Raw genomic sequence first — 17566 nt, 5'->3', positions numbered from 1 at the left:
CAAATTCCAAATAAGTTAAATACCCAAACGCGGAAAACAAAACCAAAGGCGGTGATTAAGGCAATGATTAAGACCGAAGGCAGTTATTTTTGTTGGTTTTGCTAACATCTATCCATGCCTAGTACAGCGTCTGGCATATATGGTCAAATAAATATCTGTTGAATGAATAAGCAGAAAAATGACAATAACTTCATAATATCAGTGAAGAAAAGAATTCCTTAAATAAGGACCCAAAAGTACAAACCGTAAGATAAAAAGGGGTAACTTGACTACATCAAAGTTAAATATTTTGTGGCAAAGTGATTATAGACAAAATTTTAAAACTACAGAAGTAGGGGAGGTATTTATAAAGCACATGATAAAATATTAAGTCAGAACATATAAAAAGCTCTTTTCCCATTCACATTTTATCTCCAGCATAGTACAGACCGGCAACATAATATCCTGGTCAGGACTGCAGGCATTAGCTAGATTCAGACCACCTGGTTTTGAATCCTGGCTCCACTACTTCCTAGCTGTGTGACTTGGAATATTTTACTTAACCTCTCTGTGCTTCAGTTTCCATACCTGCAAAAGGATGAAGCTTTCAATGAATGGTGTTACAAAAATTGTCAGGATAAAATGAGCTAATACATTAGTTTCAATAGCTGTCAAAGAGAAATCACTCAGTCAATGCTAGCTATTATTATGATTATCCTGCTTTACTTTTCTTCATATAACTTATCACTAGCTAAAAACGTATTATTTATTTATTTGTCTTCCTCTGACTAGAATATAAGATCCATAAGACAGCCTCTTCCATTGTATTCTTAGCACCTAAAACAGTGTCTGAGGTATAAAATAAATATTTGCTGGGTGAATGAGAAATCAATGTAAAAATCAATAGGAAGACAAAACACTGAGAGAAGAATGGGCTGAGGATACGAATAAATGATTCACAGAAGAGGAAACCCTAACAGCCAATAAACTTATGAAAGGGTGCTCAACCTCACCAGCAGCAAGGAAACTGAAAATGAAACCCACTTCAGATTCTACTTTTTATCCACTGACTCGCCAAACGTTTTCAAGTCTAATAATATCAGAAGAATGTGAGGAAAGGTAATATTTATATAATGCTGGTACAAGCAATCTGGAAGCAATCTGGCATCCCCACCATAACTAGCATCCACATCATCGCCATCACCACCACCATCACCACCACCATCACCATCACCACCATCATCACTCCCACCATCATTACCACCATCATCACCACCATCATCACCATCATCACTGTCATTGTCATCATCGCCACGGTCGCTGTCAGAGCAGCTAACACTTTAGTGCACTCACCGTGTAAGCACCTTATATATATCAACCTTGTAAATTGTCACAACAACCTTGTGAGGTTAAGTCCTACAATTATAGCTAATCCCATTTCATAGAAGAGGAAACTGCAAGACATAGAGGTTAAGTAACTTGCTGAAAATCACAGCTAAATAATGGCAGAGCCAAGGACTCAAATCAGCCAATCAGGCTCCAGGATTCAGGTAATTACTTCAATATATCGTCTCTTGTTTATGCGTTTCCACTGGATGAATATCTATTTAGATATTTATTGGCAATCTTGAGGTCTTCTTTGGGGAATGACCTCTTCTTTTGTGAACACTTTTTTTTTTTTTTTGCGATACGCGGGTCTCTCACTGTTGTGGCCTCTCCCGTTGCGGAGCACAGGCTCCGGACGCGCAGGCTCAGCGGCCATGGCTCACGGGCCCAGCCGCTCCGCGGCATGTGGCATCCTCCCGGACCGGGGCACAAACCCGCGTCCCCTGCATCGGCAGGCGGACTCTCAACCACTGAGCCACCAGGGAAGCCCCTGTGAACACTTTTTATTAGCCTAGTTGTCTTTTTTTGAATGGTAACAGATCTTTAGTGTGTGTGTGTGTGTGTGTGTGTTTAGCTGTAGGTGTGTGTGTGTGTTCTGTTTGGGATACCAAATCACTTTATTTAGAGGGAAATGCACTACCCAGGAGAGAAAATACATGAGGCAGTTTCGGCACAGTTTATGAAAAAGGTAACCCAAAGCAGCATCACAGTGCCCAGGTGATGGAAAAGAACTCACAGCCACAGCTGCGGGGCAGGTGGCTGCGGCAGACTCAAACTCTCCTGGGTACTGGCCACAGGCTGTTCTCATGCTGGACTGGGGCACCCATCTGATACAAGCTGATCACCCGGCCGCCCAACTCAAGAACAGATTTTATCTATAGTTCAGGTTCTTGAAGGCCCACGAGTGAGTCTGTTTTGTCAGTGGCTCATGTGTGCGACTCCAGTCACGACTTCTTTACCCGCTTCCTGCACAAGCGTGATGCACAGTCCAGAGCAAGAAGCTAACCTTGCCGCTGTCATCACCTGGCTTTGTCACAGTCTGACCTCCAGCAGGATTTCAGCCACCTCTTCAACGCGGGAGCTTCATCCCTTGCTCTGTACCTTCCTTCCCCTCCTGGGGCTGATGGAGGAAACACCTGTCAGAAGTTCTTTAAAGCCACATCATCTCTGGTCAAAGCAGTACGTCACGGAGAAGCCCTTGGAGGGTTCCGAGCTCAAAGCTGCCCTAGAAGTTTATGATCAGTGAGGGGCAGAAACCTGACAATGATCCTTATCATTATAAAGGTCAGCCAAGGAGGCAGGCAGCAGTAGCTACTGAGGCTGGAGCATTGGGTAGAGGTCACGGTAGGACCAGCCAACAATTCCAATATTTCCATGGGTGTCAGCAGCAGAGGGTGGCTGGCTCCCGGCAGTGGCTGACCAATAAGCCCTGAGCAATCCGGGCCCAGCCAGAGTAGGACCTAGATGATTCCCTTTGCTAGCTTCTGGTCTAGAGTTTGCTAACCAATTCCCCTTTATTAGATATTGGGCTGTTTCCAAGGTTTTAGTTCTTTTCCCTCTTACTATAATCTAAATGTGGGAAAATACGTTCTCTCTCATTAGCCTTCTCTCTCCACAAGTATTTCATTATTATTCAACACATTTGGGGCCTACTTCCCATAAAAACCCAATTCTAATAAGAGTTAATGTTAACTCATCATAAAATTTTATCAATACTCATTGGCCAGAAACCAGTCTAGCGTGAAATTTAGTTTGTGAAGTAAGACCTGTCTTTGCAGATTATCCAATATCAGAATAAAGGAAGAAATATGTAAACTGCTCCTAAAAGTTGTTTGGATATCTTTAAGATCACTACATGTAACTGAAAAACTACATTCAAATTGCCCAGCTATTCCACAAGCAAATTTCTTAAAGGCTTACTTCCTTGCATCTTAGGTAAAACTGTTCCAAAAGATAAAATGTTGAACAAAACAAGCAGAAAAATCAAGTTTTCTAAAAAGGTTGAGCTTGTTGGCAGAGTATAACCTTCAAAACAGTCTAGATTAGTGAAAAACTACCCTATTTCCTACAGCCTTTTCTTACTCACGCTCACAAATGTTTTTCTGATAGAAGAATAGCCCATTCACACTAGCTCCTACTTCTATGACTTTTCTCATTTCTGGGCCTTTCAGAGTTTACTGAAGGAAGACGATTAACAAGTTAAAAAAAATGTTTTTTTCTGGCTGAGATTCATTTCAATATTGTATTAGCGCTGTTATAGATAATAAGATTAATGTGTCAGCAAAGTTCACAATTCAGTGTGCTTTTCAAATGATATTCCTATTTGTGAATTCCCTTGCTAAATCCAATACTCATTTTTTACTCTCTCTTTTGTATATTCCGATGCTGCCCATGGACCTACTCAATTCTTTCATTAAATGAACGTTCCAAATGAACGTGGCAAAATATTAGGCTTCTCCTCTCCCCTAGAAAAATCTGGTGAAGAAGTAAGGGGCAAGACATGCCCGGCGGGGAAGGCAAATCACTGTCTCAGGCGGTTAAATCTGCGAGGAGGGGCCAGGAGGCGCCAACAGCAAGAAGGTGATGGTCAAATCCCATGTAGACTGGAGGGATTCCAGGGACCGATGGCTCCGAAGGGGTAGAAACACCAGAACAGAGAAAACACCAGCTCGACCTCGAGTGGAAGGGCTGAGCGATGGGTCTGGGATATGAGACCAAGTATAAAGGCCAGAAACGGGATGCAGAGAAAACATGATTTCAGTGGACAGTCAAGGGTCAGAGGCCAAGCAGAGGTCACACAGGTGTCTCTCTTCTCCAGGAATCACAAAGGTGGACTTGGAGTTCTCAAATACAAAGGACAGGACCTCCCAGATCCAGAAGGGAGCCAGAGGTCACGGTCCACTTGGCGGTGGCAGAGGAAAGAGACAAGGACATTTTTTAAAAGCACAAGCATATGCAAACTATTATATACAGAATGGATAAAAAACAACGTCCTACTGTAGAGCACAGGGAACTATATTCAATATCCTGTGACAAACCACAATGGAAAAGAATACGAAAAAGAATATGTATATGTATAACTTTGCCATACAGCAGAAATTAAAACAACGTTGCAAATCAACTATACTTCATTAAGATAAATTAAGAAAATAAAATAAATGTAAAAGGCACAGAAACACCCCAGGGCTCAGAGAAAGTGTCTAATAGAGAAAGAACAGCCGGCAGTGCCTAGAAGTACAGCTTAAAAGTGGGACAAGCCAGGAGGTGGGCAGGACAGGGATCTCTCTTCTGCCTACATTTATCTTGCCCCCTGACCTTTGGGCTATGGAAGCAGAAAGTCAATCCAAGGAGCTCTGGGGGCTTGACAGCACCCGTGGCACAAGGTCTGTGGTCCTTATCCCTGAGGGTAGGGACCATGCCCAGGACCACGTGTGTACTTGTTAAATCCCTGTTAGATTTGAGAGCCAAATGCTTCAATTTCCCGACAAGACACTCCTACCCAGAGAGATGCACTGACCAGTATTCCAACATCCAACTGAGGGTGAGTGACAGGACTTTCTTGATTCCTGGTTTAATACTCATTTCCACACACCACACCACCTCCTTAAAACTTGTTATCTGGAAAGCTTTTAAAGATATTTATGAAGAAATATTCTGGAGAAGTGCTATACACATCCTAGGATACTCATTTCAGCGCTGTCTGTTAGCACAAAAGATTGGAAACAATCTCATGATCTATGAACAGGGGACAGATTAAATGAGAAATGGGACATCCATTCAACAATGGCATGCAGCCTTTTAAAAAATGAGGTTGGGGGAATTCCCGGTGGTCCAGTGGTTAGGACTCCACACCTTCACTGCCGAGGGCCTGGGTTCAATCCCTGGTCAGGGAACTAAGATCCCACAAGCTGTGCAGAACGGCCCAAAAAATAAATAAAAAATGAGGGTGGTCTATGGGTTTTGATATATAATATATATGCAAGGATTTCCAAGATACACTGTTAGGTGAAAAATCAAGGTGCAGCAACGGAACGACACATTCCCACTGCTGGTGAATGTCCGTGCACACGTAAGCACGCCCATGCACGCATGCACCTGCCCCGCATCCTTGTACGTGTACAGAATGCCACCAGGAGGACGTGCCAAGAACTGGCATCAGGAGCTGCTCTTAGGGAGGGAAGCTCAGGGCTGGCAGAATGAGACTTCCTTTTCACTGGATACCCTTTTTGTGCCTTTTGAAGTTTGTACCATAGGCTCATACTACCTATTCGAAAAATAATAATTAAAAAAAGGTGTCTACAAAATCAAAGGTAATATACAGATGTTCTATTAGTTAGTGTACAGGTCGAGCTGTGCGGGTCGAGTCCCAAAATAACAGCAGCTTGGGACACAGAAGCCCACGTCGCGCTCACAGGAAAGTCTCGCTTCCCTCAGTGGGGAAGTTCTGCCGGAAGAAGATCCTTCACCTGCTCTCGGCCATCCCCAGGATCCCTGGGATGTGTGCCGGGCTCACCTGGTCCACGGAGACTTACCATCTCAAACAAGCACACCCTGGCCCTGCTCCTTTGGAAGAAGGGGCCACTAACGGCCTCGGCCACTGGGACCCAACAACAGGAGACTGAACAGACGAGGATATTCTATTATCTCCACAGAGTCATATGATGGACTAGCCAGCCAGTTCCCGTGACTCCGGAGAAGGCTCTGTAACACCCTGGAAAGATGGTCCTGGCACATCAAGTGACAAACAGGAATTTCCAGTACCAGAGGAGCAGTATATTTGCATTTTTGTAAATATATATGAATTGGAAAATGTGTAAATGAATATGCCAAGTCATTGTCTTTTTGCTTGGTGATACATTCTAATGTTCCATTTTAGAAATGATGCATTTTTGCAAAAAGGTTTTTTTTAAAAACTTCAACTGGAAAAATAAAAAAGGAACTCTGCTTTCAGGGGCTCTTTCTTCGGTTTCTTTAAAATGTTAATAAATACCCACGGGCAGTAAAGAGCAAGTATCTACCCCACCGCCAAATACTAAATGAAGAAATCGTGGGAAAGTATCATAGTAACTGAGTTGCCATCTTTCTCTGGGAAAGCAGTACATGAACTTGACCATGGAGTGAACGCAGAATAGAGGAGCCCATATTCCCCTGGTGTGTGTGTTCAAGCCAGCAATAGAAGTGCAATGTGCTTACAAAACAGAATTTGCAAAGGTAAATCCCAGCTCAGCTTGGGGCCCGCACCGGGTGACCGTGTGCTGGGTTCTCTCCCGTGACGGGCCACCAACTGAGAGGAACTTAAAGCGTTGCCCAGAAGCGCTACCCGTGGCGGGCGCTCCACAGGCCGGGCCGTGGAGCTGGGGTACCGGGTACTGAGGGGCTGACGCGGCTTCCTCCGGCAGTGCTACCACCCAGAGATGTTCAGTAACCGGATTTCTAAGCCCACGTTGCTTCTTACAAAAATCTGACTTGGTGGAGGCGTGAACGACAGCAGTGCGGGAGGGAAAGGATGCTGGCGTGTGACAGGCTACTGTGGGCTACATGGAACTCGAACCAGAAAGGAGAAGAGACAGCCAGAAAAGAAGCACAGAAGAAAAAGGATCTTATTGCAACTACTGATGCTATCATTAAACGCAGTCCTTTGACGAGACCAAAAGACAAACTCCGAAAGGGTCTTCTATAATCGAGGTGCAATGTCTTTTAAAACAAAGAAATGTATGCATTTATTTCCTTTTAAATTCACTGACATTTATTAGGTTGGCCCAAAAGTTCATGTGGGTTTTTCCATCACATCTACGGAAAACCCAAACGAACTTTCTGGCCAACCCAATAGTATGCCCGTTACGCTGGTGAATCTTGGCTCCAGAGGCACTGAAGTTGGTGATCTACAACATATGGGGAGATGAACTTGAAACATTATCAAACAAACTGCTCTGTATTGAGAGTCCACTAGACCATGCAGTTTGTGAACAGGCAGGGGTCGGACAGTCAGACAGCAAGAGGCCCCAAGACCTAAATCTGAATCCAAGATGTGGCCTGGGCAAGTTATTTAAACCTGGAGAGGCCTTAGTCTCCTCACCTGTTATTATAATGATTCAGTGAGAAAAAAAAAAATGTATATACAAGGAAAGAAGCCCATAGCAGGAGGAGTTCAAAAGATGAGCTATCATTTTCCCATGCTGGGTCCTATACAGCAAAGAGCACAACTAAGAATGCCACAGTCCACATCCTTCAAAAGCAGAATTAGGAAAAGGAAATCCTTCACGTCTTCATAATGCACACAGGGGAACATCTTTTAAGTTAGAAGTTAGCCTGTCAGTGAAGATGGGGAACCACTGGAATCCACTCAAGTGACCTTTATGAAGCTACCTGTGTGTGCAATTCCCAGATATTACAATGATTGGGGTCTGTGTGAGCAGACAGGTAGACACGTCTCGTGTTCTGTAGGCACGTTTTGAGGTGCCAGCCTTGTTTATTATCTCCTTCTCTGAAAACTACTTTGATTCCAGACCTCCCTGAAGACCTTGCCCTAAATGGTCATGTTGTACCACGTGACAACCCCCTCCGGCTGCCGGCTCACCCTCTGCCACCCCTGCCTGTACCCAGCCTGCTGGTAGCGGACTGATGGAGGGAAGGCTACACAGACAGACAGACCCACCTTCCTGACCTGCTGGTCCTCAATTCTAATAAATTTCAGCCATGCTTTATTTCAAGACAACCTACTGTATGTGTAAAATAAAATCTTTTATGTGAGCCAGTGTGTAGATGTTACACATACATGTTAAACAAGAGACACCAGGAGTTCCTTGGAGGTCCAGTGGTTAGGACTCAGCGCTTTCACTGCTGAGGGCGTGGGCTCAATCCCTGGTTGGGGAACTAAGATTCCACAAGCTGCGTGGTAAGGCCAAAGGAAAAAAAAAAAAAAAGAAGAGAGAGACACCAAAAACTCTGTTCCCACCTACAACGCACCATGTGACCCTGGAGAAGTCACTTACCTAGGAGCCAGAGCTTCCTTCCTGTAAAACAAGGGTTTGCCTGAGAAGATGGCTGGGAGACAGAGCAACTGGTGGAAAGGCACCTGTGAAGGATACACTCAGTAAGGGTCCCAGGGCCTTCGCCAGGGGTTGTCACCCTCAGTGCTAAAGACCAGAGAAGGTGTCATGAAAGAAAGCACACCGGAGCTGGACCTTGAACTTGGAGAAGAGGAAGAGGTCAGAGGATTAAGAGACCACTCTCAGAGGGACACTGAGGGAGGCCGTGGCCTATGGGGGGAGCGGAGGATGGACGCCAGTAAATCCCTTTGGTGAACAATGATGTCTGACATTGAGTTGCAAGTTGTTTTCTGCCCTAGGCTATAATCAAATCCCTGCACTCTTGATTCACTAAAGCTTCAGCAAATGCTGTGCAGGACAGCCCTGTATTAGTGGTTCCTGCCGGGGGAGGGGGATGAAAGAGAGCTGACTGGATTCCACCAGGGTCAAAGGTCTGGGGAGAAATGCTACAGGACCCAAAGCATTAGGAGCTAGTGATGGGGCAGCTGGGGCCACATGGACGTGCTGGAGGACCACGAAAACCTCGGTCCCCACGAGACCGCCACAAATACGTATGAGCTTGAGCCATTTTGTTAGATATTAAAGAAAAAAGTGATCCTGGAAGGTTAAAGGATGTGGAAACACTTGAGTTTTAGGAAAATTGGAAGAAAAATCCTACCAGCTTCTAGACTAAAAACAAGTCAAAACAAAGAAAAAGAATACGGCTACCTATAAAAGAAAGAGAAGAAGACTGGCAGAGAAACATCTGTTCCACTAAATGCTAGAAGATAATAAAACAATGTTTCTGGAGTTTGAAGGAAAACGATTATCACAGAATTACACTTACACCCAGACTCTGGTTCATGCGTGAGAGCAAAAAGAGGCATCTTCAGACATATAAGAAGTTAGAAAATATATCATCCACCTACTCTAATAAAAAAATTAAGGGAGAAAATAATCAAAGAAGAAAAGGAGGGGGTGTAGTTTATAAGAAATACTGGTAAGCAATGAAAACAGTAATGGAGTCAGGAAGGTTTAAGAAGTTTTTGATACTATGGATGTGACTGTAATGTTAATAGTTAAGAAAAAAGCTTTAATATGACATAAGGGCAAAAATAAAAGAAGGCACAAGGAATTGAAATTTCAGATTATTTCAACAAAATCTAGGACATGTAAAGGAAGGAGAAATCCAAACATCCTACATGGTTCGTCTTGTTTGGTAGTACACAGAATATTTTGGACATTGGTTAATTTTTGACATTGATAGAGAAATACAGAAAAAAAGCAAGCTTGCTTGAACTTTAATGATAATTCCTAGAAGAAGAAAAATAGGATATAGAGCTCCTAAACCACTAGAAGGAGAAAAAAAAAAAAAAGGAAGAATGGAAACTTGACATATTCTGCAAAACACAAGAATAAGGAAATATTTTGAGTACCGAGAAGGCTTAAAAAATTCAAAGGCAGGATATGATCTGAGCTGTCCAACACAATGGCCATGACCCTCATGGGGCTATTACATTTAAATGAATTAAAAATGAATAAAATTTAAAAGTCGTCTCCTAAGTCACACTGGTCACAAGTGGCAAGTGACCTCTGTATTGGACATTTCCATCACCGCAGAAAGGTCTAGCAGACAACACTCACAGTGCAAAATACAACGTAATATGAGTCTATGTAAAGTATGATCCTATTTATGCTAAATATACATTTATATATACCTATAAACAGATAAATATAAATGCAAATTGTTAGTGGAAAGTAATAGATAACAAAAGCGTCTGTGTATAAAGTGCGACCTTATTTATGTAAATATGTGTGTAGGTGTATATATATGTATATAAATATAAATAAGTCTGACTTGATTACACTGTCAATAGTGGTAGCTCTTAGAAATGAGATGATGGGGGCTTTTACTCTCCATATACTTTACTGTTTGCATTTTTTATTATTTTTTTTTTTTCTTCAGTATGTGGGCCTCTCACTGTTGTGGCCTCTCCCGTTGCGGAGCACAGGCTCCAGACACGCAGGCTCAGCGGCCATGTGGGATCTTCCCGGACCGGGGCACGAACCCGCGTCCCCTGCATCTGCAGGCGGACTCTCAACCCCTGCGCCACCAGGGAAGCCCTGTTTGCATTTTTAATAAGCATATTTTACAGGACAATGAGTAAAAGTCATTTACATATTTTCAATGGGAGTAACCGCAAACCAACCAACCAACCTCTTTCTTGAACTTGGTACAGAACCAGGTTCCAACCCCAGGGTTAACCCAGTAACTAACTCGAACTCGTAAATATCTACTGTGTACACTCAGGTTAATAAACAATTTCAAGACGGCATAGTAGGTGGCCTATACTTGGAGACTTTCTAGAGTTTAGCCAAGCTCTGCAAGAAGTTTGTTCTGGGCCTCAGGGTGATGTCACCCTTTCAGATGTTAAGCCTGAACCGACATTTGATACTTTTAAATGTCATTCCCTAAACTGGGAGGTTGCTTGAGCAAAGGCTGTTAGCTCACCTTTCCATTTAGATTTTTATACTATTGATAACAGATCACGTTTCAGAGGAACAGCTCTGAATTAGCCCTTAAGTTTTCCAGGACAAGAAAAATCTCTGGAGAGTTACAGTAATTTTTTGCATCTTCCCACCGACTCTACAGTTGACTAAGGAGAAGTTCCCACTGCCCATCTCAACAACAGATAAAATCAGAACTAACAACACAGTGCACACAGAATAACTTCCATTTTTCCTCTTTAAATTGGGGGTAAGAAAAGAGAGGTTAGGGTCTCTGTGCAAAGAATTCTAAAGTTTTAATTTTAATCTTTCCCAAATACCGATCTTTAATTTTTCTAAGAAAAATAACTTATTTAAAATGTCTGGGAATACCCCTCAAATACCAAAACTACTTCAGATCTACCCCAGGGAATAATTTGGTCATTTTTCTGCCAACATAGGCACCTTCATATATGCTTATTTTATTCCCTATGTAAATATTCTTGGTAGCTGTCTCTATTCACCTCAGTGAATAATGAGGGCAAGGCTCCCTGCGTGAAAAGGAGATGAAACACATCAGTTCATCCAGGAACTATGCATTCTGCAAGCCAGTGTTGGTAAAGCAAGGAGAGAGATTTGCCAACTTGAATGCTAATTTCATGTAGGGCCAACTGTGTGCTCCCGTTTCCAGCATGGGGCAGTAACTATGCTTAATGCGGGGTAAGCAGGCTAAGAGATAAAGACCAGGACCCACTCTATTTTACAAACTGGAGAAGACGCAGATCAACGGAGCAAGGAGAAGAAGACAGGTGAAGGTAATTCTTACCTATGTAGACAGATTACCTTAGAACATTTTTTTGGGGGGGAGGGGAGGCCCACGCTGCGCGGCAGGCAGGACCTTAGCTCCCTGACTAGGGATCGAACCCATGTCCCCTGCAGTAGAAGTGCAGAATTCTAACCACTGGCCCGTCAGTCCTATCTTAGAACTTTTAATATGCTTTAAAGTTTTCAAGTTCCCTCAAACGCTTTACAAAGACACACTTCCCCTAACTGTAAATCATGTGCTCAAGCAATATTTAAAGCATGTTTCTCGGTAATCCTCTGTCGGTCTACTTCTAATTGCTGCATATCGTTTGAAGATAATAAAGCTACACTTTTTTGAATTTAGTCTTGCTAATTAAAATGGACAATCCCTGCCCTCCCCCATGATTTTTAGAATTCATGAAATCTGAGTAGTGGTGTGCCACTTTCATACTTGGGCGGACCAAAAAGTTAAACGAAGAGCACATTTTCCACAAAAAATAAGATACAGAGATAGTGAGATGCAAGTATTTTATAATATGTCAGCCATTGCTTTTAACTGAACAAAAGTCATATTTCATTTATGGACTTCTGGCATTATCCACAAAATGAAATACCTATTTTAACTCATAAAATAAAATTCTACAAAAATGGAAGAAAAGCATACACAGTAGTATTTACATTGTGCGGACAAAAGAGTCTAATTTGGTAATTTCCTTTTCCCTGAGGCTCCAGTTTTAATATGTCTAAGACAGCCAGTAAATACATTATACTCAATAGTGTGGGTGAATTAATTCTTATAGGCCACAAGGGTACTATTTAGTAAATGACTGCTTTGTGTACTGACCCATACCTAGTGGCCTCAAAGTGGTAACTCACCTTTAAAAGGTAAAGTGTGTACATACCCATTCCTCCAAAGCCTCATTATTTGTCACCTGATTAAACTGGTGGAATGAAGAGGCCAGGTGTCAAAAAGAGGAGTCCTTCAAATTTTAACAGTTACAAACTTGAGCTACTTAAGAAAAAAATCTAGGTTTCCACTGAGCCATATCATCAGTACCCGAGCCAAATAAAACACAATTACTCCCCCAAATTTGGCACACAGCATCTGAATTCAAATCCAGAAAAGAAGTCCAACTAGCACAGCAACTTGGATTTTCACTAATCTCCTTACATTTTAATAGACTACAATAAACCCATTACAACCATTTCTTCCTTCTAGAAGCTGAAATCATGTTATCTGTTCTTGGTGAAAACCTTTCAGTCCACTGAGCAGCTCTAATTTTGAGTAACTGTGCTAACATATAATTAATGTGCCCATGTACAAAACTGAAAATGTCTGAAGAAGGCATGGAGATGCTTCTGGGTGCTAATCTGGGAACTTCACACAGCCTCCTGCAAGCTTCCCGGGGGGCAGGTCCTGATCAATGGGTACACAGATGACTAATTCTCTGTACCATGGACATTCTTGACTGTATAAGCAAAGAAGTACATAATCGAACCTTCCAAAGGATGAAGAACAACAAACAGACATTACAGTGGAGAAGGCAGACGTCCAGGGCCTTTGCCAGAAAGACAGGAGCTAAAGTTTTTTGGGTAATGCAACATATTTGCATCTGGGCCCATTGCTGGCACCAGGGCCACTGTTTCAATAACATATCTATATTTAGCTATCTATCACAGACAAATTTCTATCACTGCACAAACAGAAGTCGAGCTCAGATGTCTGCAGAGTTTCCTTTCCTCTCTTAAAAAAAAAACATTCTAGACCAGACTGATAACATTCTGTACTTGCAGCTGCCACTGAAAAATATTCATGCCAATGAAAGATACATTTAGTCAGCTTTTCTTTTTCTTGATCTTTTAATATTTTATAACACATTAAAGCTCAAAGTTCCTTTCTTAAACAAATCTTCAAGCAGACGTTAAACAGAATGCAAATACTTTACACTTTAAATCATCAATCATTTAAAGAATCCTCTCCATGAACTGAATAAATAAGCCATCTGTGACTACGGCCTCCCTATCATGTTTTTAAGCTGACCCACTTCTTCCCCGGTCACCATGGTTTGTAAAATCTCACTTCTAAGGGGATGAGTGCTCGGTGCCAGCTCATAGTTCGCATTCAACTCGGTAAAAGGGTAACGTAAACCCCAGGCAGCATTTAAAATGACCTCCTCTACCTACAAAAACAGAACTTCAATACCCCCCCCCCCACCGGAAGCAATCTTTTCTCCAACCGGAGAGCAAATCAAGTCTGCGAGGGAGAAAATGAGCCAGTTAAAGGAGGAAGAAACCTGATCAGGTGTTAAAACGCATGGCTCTGGACATCAACCAGCAAGCAGGATCGGGTCCGGTCGGCGGGAGCTGCTCCCCAAGACTGAGCTGAAATCAAGGTCGGACCCGCTTCTAGAGATTCTGACCCACTTCTAGAGATGGGACCCGCTCGGCGGCGGTGAACCTGCGCGTCCCCAGGAGCCTGGCCGGGACCCCCGGCGCCCCCGGCCCGGCCCGGCGCGGGGCGGGGCGGCCGGGGCGGCACAACTTTCCGCAGCTCCCCGCCAGCGGCGCCGAAACGGGCAGGCGCGAATCTCAAGCCGCTCCCCGCCATCAGCGGCTCTTTTCTCCCGGTGGTGGTGGCGGCTGGGGGAGGGGTGGGAGGACTTCAGGAGAGGATAACAAGGAGCGGAGAGAGGAGGACCACTTCCCACCGGCCAGGCCGCCACAAAGGGAAGGGCGCCGCGCCCCCCTCGGTGTCACCGAGTCTCACGCCTGAAGGGATGGGAACGCGCGAGGGCCGGCGGGCCGCGCGGCAGGTGACAGCGGCGTGGCGGTCCCCGCGCCTCCCCGCCCACCCGGGGCCTCGCCTCCGCCGCGCGGCTCCGCGAGCGAGACGCGCCCCCCGGACCTCCCGCCGCCCGTGAGCCCCGCGAAAGCCACGCGGGGGGCCGCCCGCCGCTCAGCGGTGCGGCCGCCGCGCCCCGGAGCCGGCGCCCGCGAGGAGCCCCGGGCGCGCCTACCCCTTGGCGTGCTCCGTCTCCTCCTCATTGTCCCCGTCGATCCCGCACGTGTCCTGGTCGTCCAGCTCCAGGCTCTGCTGGCTTGCCGCGGACTCGCTGTCCTCCGCCATCGCGGCGGCGCGGGCTGGGGCGGCGCTCCGGGAAGCTGGCGCTGAGGGCCGGCGCAGCGGAGGCGGCGCAGCGAGCAGCTCCCTCTAGCGCCGCCCGCCGTCTCCTCAGAGCCCGAGCCGCAGGCGTGCCCGCCCCTCCTCGCCCCGCCCCTCCTCGCATGGCTCCGCCCCGCCCCCCGAGCCCGCCCCCTGCGGCCCGGTTGGGTGGCGGGCGGTCCGCGCGCCCCCGCGGCCCGGGGTAGGGAGCGGGCGGGGCGGAGGGTAGTAAGGGTGGTCGCGACCCGCTGCGCGCAGGAGCGTGGTCCTGGATCCCGGCCGGTGCCTGAACCCTGCTCTCGCCTCTGAATGGCGCAACCTGAAGACCCCGAATCCTGAGTCTTCGTTTTGGGAGCACAGGCAACGCGATTTTACATCTCTTCGTATTAGGAAGACTTTTAACTCTTTGCAGGAAATTCTTACTCAGGGGTAGGCGTGCCAAGACCACTGGTTTCCAGAACCCTAACCCCCGCCCTTCACCCCATCCCCAACCACGTACGCTTTGTAAAAGTTCCATTTCATATGTCGCTGTCTTTCCAGTATACTATAAAGTCAAAGCCAGAGTCAAAACAGAGTGCTTCCAGCCTTCCCGCCTCTCCGTTCCAACGAGACTCGCAGCCCTAAAACTCTTGACAGAGAAAAATGTGGAACTGCCCCTGTTTTTGCTGGACGGCTTAGACCACAACCATCTTTGGGGAAATGGGACTTGTCCGTGATGCTGGGGTCTTGGACAGTGTCAGTGAGCGAGGCCACTCTGGCGTCCTCAAGTGAAGGTTATGACCTAGACCTCCGAGCAAAAGTGGGTGGCCTTCTAGGCTCAGATGGTCCCGTTTCTCCCCCCGTGAACGCAGGAGGGGAAGGAGGCACCCCGAGGATTGCCAAATAAAACGCGGGTGAAGTCCAAACTCTTATTTGCTGTTGCAGTCTGTACACCCCGGTCCCTTCCTTTGTTCTCCTTTCATGAGCAGAGTTCAAGGTCCCACTGGGTCATGGGAAGCCTACATGGCTTTACAAAGGCAGTGGAAAGATAGTTATCAGAAATGCTCAGAGAGGAAAAAAGAGGCTTTTAAAAGCCACCCGAAATTTTTGGTGCGGGTCCTTTTTTTTGCAAAAGGCATTGGGAGCATTTTGGGGCTCCTTTTTTTCCCCACAAGCCAGACCGTGCCCTTAAAATACGGTAAGATAGGAGTATCTAGAGACAAAAATTGCAGAGCTATTTCAAAGTTCACCAGACTTTTATGACTGACTGAGGTTGAGCCAGCAAAGGTTCTGTAAGAAGTGCAAAATGGGGCGAAACCACGAAGGAAATACAATGCTTTCTTTCACAATTGCAATGATTTCTGAGGCAGAAAGTCACATGTGGCCTCTAGCTTCAAACTTTAGGCAAATATAGATCAGTGAATTTCCCGCTGCTCGTCCCTGTGAACGGGAAGAGTTGGCTAACGGTAACCTGGTTGGGTAGTCAGCAGGACGCTGCAAATCTATCCCATCAGTTGCTATAGCCTATTGGAAGGGTTCTCTAAAATGTTTTAAAAATACAAAGCCGCGTCAGCAGACACGTATTATTTATATGAATTCTCAAGAAATTTTGACTGAGAACCTCTCAAAAAGAATAAGAAAACAAATAATCCTGGAGAAATATTAAAATGAGGGTATCAAAAACCAGTTAAGGGCTTCCCTGGTGGCGCAGTGGTTGAGAGTCCACCTGCCGATGCAGGGGACACGGGTTCATGCCCCGGTCCGGGAGGATCCCACATGCCACGGAGCGGCTGGGCCCGTGAGCCATGGCCGCTGAGCCTGCGCGTCCGGAGCCTGTGCTCCGCAGCGGGAGAGGCCACAACAGTGAGAGGCCCGCGTACCGCAAAAAAAAAAAACAAAAAAACAGTTAAACACTGGAAAGCAATGATAAATAGGGAACATCTGTTCCCCAGAATGCAAAGAAGTTGGCCCAGATGACTGGTACTGGATAGAGGTATTACATAATACAAACGTGTGTCATCATTAATCATTTGAAGGAGGATAGAGTTTGCCGACAACCCTGGAAAATTCTTAAATCCTATTGTTATGCATAGAAACTCACTATGTTTCTAAAAATTTTTGCTTCTTCCTCTGGTTTAATCCCAGAGTTTGGGGGACTGGAAGCAGGTGGTATCTTCTAGAATCTCAGATCCAACATTTATTTGGGGGAAGAGAGTACTGTACAGTGATTACTAGTGTGTTAAAAGAAGCTCTTGGAAATTTCCTATCCTACTTGACTCATCTCTTATTATAGATGTAAGATCATAGTTGTATAATTAGTCTTGTTTTATTTAAACTATGGTAACTTTTTGCTTTTAAAAAAATTGTGCTAAATTACACATACCATAAAATTTACCATCTTAACCATTTCTAAGTGTACAGTTCAGTAGTGTTAAGTACATTCACATTGTTGTGCAAGCCCACCTCCAGAGCTTTTCCATCTTGCAAAAATGCAACTATAACCGTTAAACAACCCCCCATTTACCCCTCTCTCCAGCCCCTGGCAACCACCTATGGATCTGACTACTTTCTATCCCTCTGAATTTGTCTACTCTAGGTACCTTGTATAAGTGGAATCATACAGTCTTTTTGTGACTAGCTTATTTCCCTTAGCAAAATGTCCTCAAGGTTCATCTGTGTTGTACCATGTATCAGAATTTTCTTCCTTTCTAAGACTGAATAATATTCTGTTGTATGAATA

The 17566-nt window shown here is 45.0% G+C and overlaps 1 protein-coding gene across 3 annotated transcripts in view; it reads right to left on the bottom strand.

The window, feature by feature from the left end:
• NMT2 (N-myristoyltransferase 2) overlaps window positions 1-14882 on the bottom strand; it is a 55844-nt gene extending 40962 nt beyond the window's left edge. Inside the window, exon 1 of one of the 3 annotated variants that reach the window (XR_016391868.1) lies at window positions 14702-14882. Coding sequence is in view for 2 of the 3 variants with exons in the window: in XM_089906378.1 (XP_089762504.1) it covers window positions 14702-14811 (110 nt within the window). In the remaining variant the exon portion in view is untranslated. The remainder of the gene's footprint in view (window positions 1-14701) is intronic. The other 2 variants (XM_089906378.1, XM_022580568.3) reach the window with 2 other exon arrangements.
• Window positions 14883-17566: the final 2684 nt, after the last annotated feature.

The sequence above is a fragment of the Delphinapterus leucas genome, chromosome 2 (genome assembly GCF_059928025.1).
Source record: "Delphinapterus leucas isolate spDelLeu-1000000601 "Yukka" chromosome 2, BTC_Dleu_Yukka2, whole genome shotgun sequence".
Taxonomy (NCBI): domain Eukaryota; kingdom Metazoa; phylum Chordata; class Mammalia; order Artiodactyla; family Monodontidae; genus Delphinapterus; species Delphinapterus leucas.
The sequence above is the reverse complement of the archived record's forward strand: the minus strand, read 5'-3'. Positions and strand labels throughout refer to the sequence as shown.